Source organism: Podarcis bocagei, assembly GCF_964188305.1.
Source record: "Podarcis bocagei genome assembly, chromosome: 5".
Taxonomy (NCBI): Eukaryota; Metazoa; Chordata; class Lepidosauria; order Squamata; family Lacertidae; genus Podarcis; species Podarcis bocagei.
In genome coordinates, this window is record NC_138129.1 from 54,528,202 (window position 1) to 54,541,108 (window position 12,907).

At 39.3% G+C, this 12,907-nt stretch overlaps 1 protein-coding gene across 1 annotated transcript in view; it reads left to right on the forward strand.

The window, feature by feature from the left end:
• The window catches only part of MAST2 (microtubule associated serine/threonine kinase 2), a 155,514-nt gene that overhangs the window by 111,531 nt on the left and 31,076 nt on the right, over window positions 1–12,907 (forward strand). The window contains exons 7-10 of the mRNA XM_081193140.1: window positions 3,136–3,156; window positions 6,347–6,425; window positions 7,776–7,930; window positions 11,545–11,620. Of these exons, the coding sequence (XP_081049266.1) occupies window positions 3,136–3,156; window positions 6,347–6,425; window positions 7,776–7,930; window positions 11,545–11,620 (331 nt within the window). The remainder of the gene's footprint in view (window positions 1–3,135; window positions 3,157–6,346; window positions 6,426–7,775; window positions 7,931–11,544; window positions 11,621–12,907) is intronic.

Sequence of the window (12,907 nt, forward strand, 5' to 3'; positions counted from 1 at the left end):
TTGCTTGCCTGTTTGTCTTTTCAGGGCATAGATTTGGTTAGCAAGATTTTTTAAAGTTGTTTGGTATTAACTTTTGGGCTGTGGGGCATTTGTCATCCTTTCCCAATGGTTCATTGCACTGGAACACCTGGTTTCTTTTGCTTGCCTTTATCTTTCTATTCTGTCTACGAGTTTCCTGATACCAAGGCCTTCCTTCTCATAAGAGGGAAGACTGAGTGAGTTGGCTATTTAGAAAGAAAGCGTTTATCTTTTGATCATCTATTTCGGAAATGACTTTTAAACTATCTGGCTGCCCAAAATAACACCAGGCTATCCATAATATCCTTGGATGTTTGAAGCAGCTCCCCCCACCCCCCCAAGAAAACCCTGGGTACAAGGGAAAAGGGAGAAGCAAACAATGCCAACTCCCATCACAATGACAACTCCCATCCATTACTCAGTGCATCAGTGTATTTTTTCAAGGATAACTGAATAACACCCAATACTACCCTTTGCTTATACTGCAATACATTATGCAAATGGTGAGCCTGTGCCTTGCTTCATCAATTGCTTTCCAAACTCTCTCCAGCCTACAGCAAACACACACAGTTCCAGGCACTTAAGCCATGTTGCATTGCATTTACAACTGTTCCTAAAGCCTGGGTCTTCCTCAGTCGCAAGTGGTCTTACTGTTTCAGCTGTTGCTAATACAGTAGTGCATTATCTCACAGGATCTGTGACTAGTTATTCACCTTCTCTCTTGCTGTGCTCACAGGAGACAGATAATGGGAGGAGGGCCAGCTACCATAAAGGCCAGTCCTATGTCATTCACAAAATAGCTATGCTACATGAGGCAACCTACACTGGATCATGGCACATGAGACCCTTCCCCCAACTTCCATGATCCAAAAGAGTGTGAGGCAAAGCCACTTCAGTGAAATTGGGAGGCAGGGAAAACTTTGCCAGACTGGAGACTGTGCTTTTATCCTCTTTAGGTGGCATTTTTCTTCCCTCCTGAATATTTTAATAATTGCTTGGGTCAGGGGACATGATCTTCACTGCTCAACAGCTTCAAGAAAAATGCAGAGAGCAAAACCAACCCCTTTATATGGCATTTATTGACCTGACTAAGGCCTTTGAAGCTGTAAATCATAATGCCCTGTGGACTGTCCTCCTGAAAATTGGCTGCCCTGATAAATGAGTGAACATCCTTCAGCTCCTCCATGATAATATGACAACAACTATTACAGATAACAATGGCTCTCAAAGTGAACCATTCACAGTGGGGTCAGGTGTTAAACAGGGTTGTGTTATCGCCCCAACTCTATTAATTATTTTCATTGCCATGATCCTACACATTGTCCAAGGGAAACTCCCCACCGGGGTAGAAGTCATGTATCAAACAGATGGAAAGCTCTTTAATCTGAGTAGGCTGAAAGGAAAGAGTAAGCTTACCATAACTTCCGTCATAGAGCTTCAGTATCCGAAATATTTTCGCAGAAGCTTACAAAAAGCTTGGCCTATCACTCAACAGCCAAAAAACTAAAGTGCTGCACCAACAAGCACAAAACAACCTCTCTGCAATGCCACAAATCCAACTCAGTGGTATAATGTTGGAAAGTGTTGATCACTTCTCCTACCTGGGCAGTTATCTTTCCACAAGGGCCGACATTGATGCCAAAATCCAGCATCGCCTGAGCTCTGCGAGTGCCGCTTTTTCCCAATTGAAGCACAGAGTATTTGAGGACCATGACATTCGCAGGAGAACCAAAATGCGTGTTTACAAAGCTATTCTACTACCAATCTTACTGTATGCTTGTGTAACATGGACCCCTTATAAACACCATCTGCAATTCCTTGAAAGATTCCATTAATGGTGTACATTTCACTTGGGAAGACAGGTGAATTAATACCAGTGTACTGGAAGAAGCAAATATCACCATTGTCGAAGCAATGATTCTTCAGCATCAACTTCATTGGACTGGTCATGTTGTTCAGAGGCCTGATTATTGTCTTTGAAGCAACTACTCTATTCTGTAGTTAAAAATGGAAAGTGTAATGCTGCTGGTCAACAAAAGAGGTTTAAAGACTCTCTGAAGGCAAATCTACAAAAAGGTAATATAAGCACCAACAACGGGGAAGCACTGACCTGCAAGTGCTCCAATTGGAGAACAGCCTTTACCAAAGGTTGTGGACTTTGAAGATGCTCGAACTCAGGACGAAAGGGAGAAACATGCTAAGAAGAAGAAGAATTTGGATTTGATACCCCGCTTTATCACTACCCGAAGGAGTCTCAAAGCGGCTAACATTCTCCTTTCCCTTCCTCCCCCCACAACAAACACTCTGTGAGGTGAGTGGGGCTGAGAGACCTCAAAGAAGTGTGACTAGCCCAAGGTCACCCAGCAGCTGCTTGTGGAGGTGCGGAGACGCGAACCCGGTTCCCCAGATTACGAGTCTACCACTCTTAACCACTACACCACACTGGCTCTCATGCTAAGAGGAAGGCACGTTTGGGAAACCCTCACCGTGATCCATTCCTACCCGGAAACCTATGTCCCCACTGTGGAAGGACGTGTGGATCCAGAATTGGCCTCCACAGTCACTTACGGACTCACTGTTAAGACCGTGTTCATGGAAGACAATCTTAGCCAGGCTATGAGTGATCACCAAAGAAAAAGAATGCCTTGACAACCAGTGTGCTGCTTCACTAAGCAAATATGTTGGTTAGAATTCCTTTCATATAGGGTAATGCGCTTAGATATTTTGTTTGATACTGCCACTCTGGCTTGCTGTGTTTTGTAATAATTCTCAAGCTGTTTTATTTTGTGAATGTTTATTTTGTTACTATAAAAAATCTGAGTGCTTTTAAAACCTGATAAACAAAGATGAACCATTCTCAAAATAGAGTGCTTCAGTGATATTAGAATTATGGCAATGTAAATGAAAGGATTATCTTTTTCAAACTACAGAATTTTGCCACATTCACACATGCAGTTTCATTTTTATCTACAAATATAAACAAATATGCCACTCCATCTATAAAAATTCCCAGGATGATTTACAAGCATGAAAACAACAATTTATTACTTTTTCAGAAGCAGATTATGTTTACAATTTCCCCCCTGTTTTTATTACTGGTACTATTTTTTTATATAGCCATGGACACAGGGCAGACAGGTAATGGTGCATCAGATATATATTATGTGGAATGTAAATGGAATGCTTCTGCATGCTACTGTCCTAGTGAGCTTATATGCTGCTATAACCCCATTTAGGCATTCTGGTGCTAGCTTTGTCAATTAAAATGAGCAGCAAGTGTTTTTTAAACATTATCTCAAAGCGTCGTCCTAGATATATCTACTCAGAAGTAAGTTCTGTTGAGCAGAATTTACTTCCAGGTAACTCTGTGTAGAACTGCAGTCTTAGTGAAGTTGGTCTAGTTCTGCTGCATGATAGTATAAAATAGCTTTAAACTTATTTTTAAAAGATAGGTAGTGACCAGGATTTAAAGAATCCCATGTCTTCAGCAATTTGTTTTAGTGGTGTGCAGCTTTTTATGTTGCATCCAATAATGTTCTTATTTTCCAGATCAGCATTCTGGACTGGAGCTGCAGAAAACATGCCCAATTATTTACATCCAACATGTTGTTCTGTTCTCAAAGAACTGAACATGATGAAATAACTAATCTGACAATCCCTCAGTTTCACTTGAACTTCAAAATCCATCTTTCTGCATGGCAAAGTTATTTCTAGCTCTTTTTGTTCTCTAAAAATTTCAGTAGGATATAATCTAAATATCAGTCCAGAATATAATGTGTATTGCATTTGTGTAGCGTCTATGCAAGACACAGGGGTGTTTACTTGTTCTGCCTAAACTGGAACATTGTGCCTCGTAGCAGTGCTAAGCTAGAGAGGACTTTGGGGACAGAAAAAATGTTATAAATCTTTAATAGCTGTTAATAGGCACTTTTAATGATGCATTTGCCATATGAAGGCTTCTTGAAACTTCTGAGTGGCAGCTGCTCCCTCTCAAGGAGCTAAATCATACATTTCCTTTTGTTAAATATATTAGCTGTACTGCATAGGTGTCTTCACATTACTTCCAGGAATGCTTTTTTCAGAGGTGGGGGAGGTAGCGTGGAGACCAGTCTATGTGGTAAGCTGGCCCATATGGGAACAGCCTGTTGTATGAAGCAGTTGTAAAACAGAAGCAACTATAAGCACCTTCAATATGACAGCCACAGGAGAATCCGTCCTGAGGTTGCTAGACCTATAGCTTATGGTAGCTCTCTGTATTTCTACTTGTTTTAGAAAGGGCCTCAGGATTTCTTTGAAAAATATATATTCTAAGAGTAACCAATTGTTTCATGGAAGTTGAATTATTTTTCAGTTCACCATTCAGAGAGAATGGGCATGCAGTTGCTGTCTCAACTTTTTCTAAATAATTTTTAAAGCCCTGATTGGTTGTTCTGGTAAATCAGTGTGCAGTGTATTTGGCATATGAAGAAGCCTTCCTCCAAAATAAAATGCTGCTATTGTTTTAAACAGCATCTTACAGTGTCCTCCTAGACATATCTATCTATCTAGATACATAGAGATAGATATATAGACATATATACATGTAGATACCAGTGACATTTGAATGTCATTCTCTTTAAACAATTGCCTTAATGGGGTTGTAATTATAGCATGGATTCAGTAACTGCAGCTTAAAACATTGTGATCCTGTGCATGAAGCATGAAGACATTGTTTATTAAATGCTTGTGCTGTTTAATTCTTAATTGTAAGAGAGATATTGGGGGTAGAAATGTCAGTTGTTTTCCTGAATCTGGTAGGTAAAATGAGATGCTTGCACCTTTCTCAAAGTAGACCTGATTTTATTTTATTTTGAAACATCAAGCAGAATAAAGGTAATTCAAAAGCTTTGCAAAAGATCTGTTCAGGGCACTGTTGGTCTAAACCCTCTCAGCGTGTTATAGAAAAAAAATGTGGCCTGTTATTTCTAGCTAAGATAGCAGTCACAGCTTTCACATTAAATATCAAAAAACTGTGTTTCACTCACTCGTTTAAATTTAACTCTATTTTGTGTTCATATTTTGTGACATTGGACTCTTACTCTTTTCCTCAAGAACTCAATGCGTATGTACATAGATATCTGTTTTGACTTTCCATGTTTATTCATTTTTAAACCCAGCCAGATGGGTGGGGTATAAATAATATATATATATTATTATTAAATTAAAAAACAATAATCAGGTTGGAGCTAAGACACCAAACCAAACCTATGGCTTGCCTGTTAAATTGGTGTTGAGGGTAAGTGTAAAGAGCTTTATTCAACATTGTATATCTGTATAGGACTCTCATGGTTTTGCATGGCACTGTAGTGCTAAATAGAAGAGCAGGATTTGTACCAACAAAACTACTGTTTCCCAGTACCAGTGGGAAGAGCCCTGTGCTCACATTGCAGATTGTGGGGTCCTGCATAATGTTCAGCTCATGCAAGTACCACAGTCACTATTGTCTACAATGTCATTGGGCAAGGATCAGTATGGCATGAAGACCTGAGTGGAGTTAGATTGCCCAGGTCAGATATTCAAGGGCACAAAGTAGGTGTTAGTAGTATCAAATTGCAAAATAGAAAAAGAAAAACCCTCCATATTACATCTGTTAAATTTGTGGATTATCTTAAAAGTATGATGAATGTCCTGGATATCCTGTGGAATAACTATGTAATGTTGCCTTAGAAAGCCATTTGTCTTTTTTAAAAAAATCACCTTAGTTATATACAGATTGTGAAAACATACCTTTATTTAAATCAGATTATAAAGCAGTTTACTTCTGGAACATCTGCCTATGGGGAATGGGGATTTTATTTTCAATAAATACTGAGTCTACAAAAATATAAATATGAGTCAGAACAGTAGGTGAACTGGTCATATTTTTTCACCACAGATTTTGTAAGTCAATGAAATGCTGTGAATTTTGAGAATCCGAAACCGTTTTTATGGCATCCAGAATGTTATCATGGATGCCATGATAACCTGACACTGAGTGTATAAAAAATGGGTTCAGGTAATTAGAGGAGCTCTAAACAATTTTTCATGGGTTTGTTTGGGTGTGGGTAGTGACATTTATACCATAGGTCAACAACTGGTCATTTGTGAGCTGGATTCTCCGCTACATAATCATTTCTGTCACGGCTTCATGCCAGCTTGAAACAATGTCACGGAGAAATGAAGAGGTTGTGTCAGATAAACAAACACATTGTTAATCACCTATGGCATATGGGTTATTAAAGCAGAAGAGATCTGTTGCTTATAAACTCCAGTGCAAAGTTTTAGTAATGTTGCTTGCATCTCTTTCTAGGACAGATGGGCGTCGTTGGTCCCTGGCCTCCCTCCCCTCATCTGGATATGGAACAAACACTCCCAGTTCAACAGTTTCAGTAAGTAAATTTTCACAATGGTTAGTTAATTAGTAAAGTACTTGTAATTCTTCTTGTTTCCAATAGTTAATGGTGATTTCTACCTGTTATTTTACTACATGCATTATAACTTGTCAATTTGACATTCACTGTTTTTGTAACTCTTCTGTAGCGGGACTTCAAAAGTTTTCCAAATAAATTTCCCTCTATCAGGTTTCAAAGGAATGGTACATAATTCAGTGGAAGATTAAACATCTGCAAATCTCAAAGAGGTGTCCTAAACCATATTTATGCAGCTGATGACCTCTGAAAGACCATGACTTTAGGACTGAACCTAACCATGTGACAGACTGTTGCATGCAAGGCATTACAGTGCCAGCACTTGCCAGTGCTAGTTAAGTTTTTCCTAAAAAGATACTGTGGAGTCCAGTGAGCTGCCATTATTATTATTATTATTATTATTATTATTATTATTATTATTATTATTATTATTATTATATTTTATTATTTTCTGTGTCCAACAGAATCACATGTATATGGAAATCAGTCTGACGAGTTAATATTTTTTACATTGCCAAATGTGAAGTGGATGCTTAAATTTGCCACTGTACTCTGTCCTGAGTCCCTCCAGATTTGGTTTAGACTTGTCCCTTAAGAGTTTGGTAAAGAGATACCATTAGTTGAAAGCGTTGTTCTGAAGTCTTTAAGGCCTCCAGTAATGCAGGGTTTTCTGAGGCACTTAGTACCTCAGGCTGAAAGTTGTTAACAGATGTTTTAATTGCCAGTACTGCCATCTTGCACCTTTACTTAAAAGCTATTAATCCTGTGACAGTTACAGCATAGATGCAGCCACACCCTCTATCCCACATTTCCACCTTGTATCACTAAACCTTGTTTTTATGTAATTTGTCTTAAGTGAGACAGTAATAACCTACTAAGAGCATGTTTTGAAAATATTATTCATAAAAAAATTGCATGCTCACAAAAAAGAAAAGCACTGCAAATTAGTAATCCCCCACTTTTTATGGATAGCCTCATCTTTTTATAGAAAACTTCAGTTAATTTAATATTTATACTTTTATGCCTCCCTTCATCCCATTATGATTTCAGGGTGGTGAACAAACATAAATCTTGTTACATTCAGTTGTTCAGTGCAGGGCTTGCCAGCAAGTGGTTTGATGAAGCACGTGAAGAAAAATGGTTAATTCTTGCAGGAATAGTTATTCACTAAAGGAATTCACCAATGACAGCTTGAAGATTCATAAGCATTTTCTTCTACCTCTTGAAACGAAAGAACTCGTGAAGTGTGTTCATCAATGTTAAGTCTTGTGCCTCACATTAAGTGTTCCCTTGTATATACTTTGTTCTTAGTCATCATGTTCATCTCAGGAGAAGCTGCACCAACTGCCTTATCAGCCAACACCAGATGAACTCCATTTCTTGACAAAGCACTTCAGCACAGAGAGCATCACTGATGAGGAAGGGCGGCATTCTCCAGCAATGCGCCCCCGATCTCGCAGCCTCAGGTGAGCTTCACACTCTACTTCTGGCATCAGCAATCTGGTTCACCTGCCTAGTTTTCTCCTTCACACTTGCAAGAATAACGACTCCACTGCAGCAGCAACAAAACAGCTAAAGGAACTCTTTGTGTAAACCAAGCACAACACGGCTTCCCAACACAGCCACATTAGAATCATGAAACCTCTCAGTTGCCATTTTGCTGGTACAAACTAATGATTTTTAGGATGCAGTACCCTTCACTTGAAAGTTCCCTTATGTCCCAGTACTGGGTAAAGAAAATGTCTTGTTTTCCCACTCTTCTAAACTGATGAGTAGTGCTGCATGTCCTGTTTTAACCTGCTTGCAGTGATAATAATAATAATAATAATAATAATAATAATAATAATAATAATAATAATAATGATAATAAATTTTATTTATATCCCGCCCTCCCCAGCCGAAGCCGGGCTCAGGGCGGCTAACAACAATAAAACAGTACAAAAGTACAGCACAAATGATGATGGTCTTGGCCCTCACTGCCAGATGGAAAAGCTCTAACTGGCAGCTGTGGTTATGCTAAAGGCTTTAATGCTCAAATGAGATCAGTACATAAGGTAATAAACACAAGCCAATATGTTGATCCAACAAGTAACACGCCCTCTGCACCTTCCTAATGAAGAACAGGGCAGCCACAGCAATTAGTTCATCAAACAGCTGGAGTCCCAAGAACGGACATTCCTTTGAATGAGTTGGCTTGCATCTGCGCTGGTGTCTGTGTCCATGGAAATAGAGGAGGAGTCCAGACCCCCTCAGCATCAGACTTACTCTCAGTTGCCACTCCAGAAGGGGAAGGCTCATCACCAAGAGGGAGAAGTGGTTCCATAGTAGGTGGTGTTAGGCTAAGGCTATCCAGTGCCACAGAGGTGGGACGCTTCTCCGACAACCTACTCAGCTCCTCCCCGCCATCTTAATTTCTGTCCCCCAAGCCACTGAACCACTCATTCCCAGGGATCAGACACTTCTTACAGATGAGACACTTCTTTGTAGTTTCCCAGGCTAAAGCCAATCATGCAATATGCTTCATCACACTCTTTCCACAATCAAGTAGTCATTTGACTTGGCAAGTTTTATTTCTAATGCCAGTTTTATTGCTAGCCTGGAAAGCTACTACAGTGGTGCCCCGCAAGACGAATGCCTCGCAAGACTAAAAACTCGCTAGACGAAAGAGTTTTCCGTTTTGGAGGTGCTTCACAAAACGAATCTCCTATGGGCTTGCTTCGCAAGACAAAAATGTCTTGCGAGTTCCTGCGGGATTTTTCCCCTCCCCCCCTTTTTCTAAGCCGCTTAGCCGCTTATGAGCTGATCCGATAAGCTGATAAGCCGCTAAAAGCCGCTAAAAGCCGCTAATGGGCTTGCTTCGCAAGACGAAAAAACCGCTAGACGAAGAGAATCACGGAACAGATTCTTTTCGTCTTGCGAGGCACCACTGTAGTATGTTTAGCTGTTCTGTGTTTTGGAGAAGAGACTCTGTTGTCCATCTATTTATTTACATCTTTAACACTTCCACTGTTCCTATGACTATTGCCTAGTCTGTAGGTAGAGTACTATATTTGATTGATAAATCAGTTCTGAAACATGTCAGACATTAATCTTTGTAAATTTAACCTATGGGTATTTTAAAAAATGTAAGCTATTTTTGCTTCTATAACTTTTTCTAAAGACAGCTGATAGTGATAATTATTGTATAAATTATGCTTCTAATCCAGGGTAGTCATAAGAATCATAGTGTTGTGGAATTGGAAGGGACCACAAATGTCATCTGGTCCAACCCCCTGAAATGCAGGAGCCTTTTTGCCCAACATGGGGCTCGAACCCACAACCTTGCCCTCAGAGAATAAACTGAAGAGCTGGTGGAAGTTTAGTTTGTGTACTTTTTATTTTAAAAATTGCCTTCCCCATGATAGATGTAACCATTAGCTGAAATCTTATAAATTATGCTAATACTTTGTCTTTATGCTTTATACATGAATACTTTGTCTTTATGCTTTATACATGAAGCGTTTGTCAACATTATAGTTTACTAAATTATAGTTTACTAAATTATTATTTACATTTATGCAGGACTGGAAAGGGCAACATATTCTAAATATAAAACCAAAAAGAGAAAACGGGGCTCTAATTTGCTATAGTTAATCAAGGAATGAAGTGTAATTTCTATCTGCATTACCTCATTTTCCCTTAAAGGCTACTTAACGATAGAATGAGTCATAGCATTACATTCTGGCTTCTGTTCTGTGATGATGAAAGGAAAGGAAATCATGCTCTTTGTGTACCCTGTTAGAATTTAAAATATATTTTTTCAAGCAATGGTATGGTTCCTTAACATTATATTCAAGATGATCAACAGAATTTTCTTGCTGTAACACCTGCCTGGTTTACATGCCAGTATGACATATTTTAATCTCTAATCTGAGAACCAGTGTGGCGTAATGGTTAGAGGGTTGGACTACGACCTGGGAGACTAGAGTTCCAATCCCTACTCAGCCATGAAGCTCATTGGGTGACCTTGGGCCAGTCAACATCTCTTAGCCTACCCTACCGTTCAGCGTTGTTGTGAGGATGAAATGGGGAGGAAGAGAACTATTTACACCACCTTGATCTCTTTGGAAGAAAAAGGTGGTATATTAAATAAATAACTCTCTATCTTATCTATCCATCATGCTCAGTGGTTTCTGAACACATTTGGCCTCACAGCAGACTCTTGTCTCCACTATTTTTTGGAGACAATGCAAAATTACTGGAAAATTCAAATCACATTGGGTAAAATGCCTCAGTAGTAATCCTCCTACACTCTCATTTAAGGAGGAAACAGGTTATGTGAAATCTGTCCTGAAAATCAGGACCTGAACTCATGGTTTGTTCTTCCCCATCTGAACAAACCACGAATGATAATGAAGGTTTGTTCATATCTTACAGCCCATAGTCAAGGAAAGCAAACCGCAAGCCTGGGTTTGGACAGCATGACAAGCCAATGTCTGGTTTCTTTAGTCTGGCATGGGAGAAGTGCCAGTCAGTGCTGCCAGTACTGAGCTGAGAAGACCAGTGGTCTAACCCAGTATGTTGCTAGCATGTAAATTCACTTTCAGTTTAGAAACTTTAATCTTCCTTTTATACAATGAACTCAAAGTAACTCACATTAACTTCATAGTACATATTTTAACAACGGTGTTTTCTAATAGCTCAGAAACCAATGTTCCTTTCCCCAGCTGGTTAAATAATTGAGTCTTTACTGTTTGTGAATTTTCAGTGTAAATATGCACACAAGTACACACTATTTGTTTGTGCATAGTTGGCCTCACACAGATGACTGAGATTGCAAAAGAAAATCCTAATAATATTCCAACCTATACTTAACTAAGGGGTGGGCATATTCTTTCTTCAGCAATAGCAGCATTGCTGTTATTTATATTTGCCCAAGGTAGCAAGAGAGAAACTTTGGTAAAGGCTATACCTTAACCATTTATGTGCTTGTGCACACATTCATGTGTAATTACATCAGTGTAGTGAAGACTGTAGTTTGCACATATGGCACAATCACACTACCTACCACATTCTTTAACATTCTTAACTTTCTCCCTAGTCCTGGCCGTTCTCCAGTGTCCTTTGATAGTGAAATAGTAATGATGAACCATGTATACAAAGAAAGATTTCCAAAGGTAAGAACCATTTTCATAAATTTATTTTTCAGTCCATTTATTGAGGCACTAAGAGAAGATTTCTGATACAAAGACATTCTTCAGTCTTCCAATTCTTAAGGAAAATGGCCCTGTTTATTTAAAATTAGAATTAAAAAACAGACCCCAATCATTTTTGCAATCAATATTGAATGAAATCAAACTTATATTGCATTTATACCGAAACTGTAGGTGTTATGTAAAAAATCTAGCAAAACACTGTCATCTTGCCCTCATATATGTGGGGAAACTTTTAAAGTTTTAATGACTTGTGATGCAAAACATTTGGTTTGTTTTAATGGTAAATATAAGCTCCTATCATGGTCTGCATCTGAAAGGGCCATATCTTTGGTGCCATGGTTGAGCTGGAAAGAAATAACACATACGGCACAGTAGAGACTGTTAAGTGCATTGTTGCATAATTTTTTTGTAGGCTGGAGCATTGTTTTGCTGTTTTAAATGTAGTTAAATTATTTTACTCCTTACAAAACACGTTCTGCCAGTTGCTTTGTAGACTATTTTGTGTGTATAGAAAAACATACATATCTAGGTTAATGTGTAAGGTAAAGGTGAAGGGACCCCTGATGATTAAGTCCAGTCGCGAACGACTCTGGGTTGCGGCGCTCATCTTGCTTTACAGGCTGAGGGAGCCAGCATTTGTCATCTTCCGCAGACAGTTTTTCTGGGTCATGTGGCTAGCCTGACTGAGCCGCTTATGGAACAACCAGAGCAGCGCATGGAAACGCCGTTTACCTTCCCACCGGAGTGGTACCTATTTATCTACTTGCACTGCGTGCTTTCAAACTGCTAGGTTGGCAGGAGCTGGGACAGAGCAACGGGAGCTCAACCCGTCGTGGGGATTCAAACCTATTGATCGGCAAGCCCAAGCGGCACAGTGGTTTAACCCACAGCGCCACCCGTGTCCCAGGTTAATGTATAAGATAAACAAATTGCAGGAGGGTCTTACCATTTTGTGGCTTTATGGACATCATCCTTCCTAGGAAGGATGTATGGAGCCAACCACACATTCGTAGGACATTCATTAATTAGAAATTAAAGTGGTATTCAACCACTTGGAGTGGATTTGTTGACATTAATGAACATGACCAAGTTATCCATTACTTTCAGTGGGTCTACTCTGTGTAAAACGTAGTTGAATACCACCCATAGTTTTTCTACTGAGGACAAATAGCAACTTTGGGGAGATAGAGATGAGGGGGAAGGCTAAACTTCCCTCTTCCTCTTTATGAAAAAAACACACCCCACTTC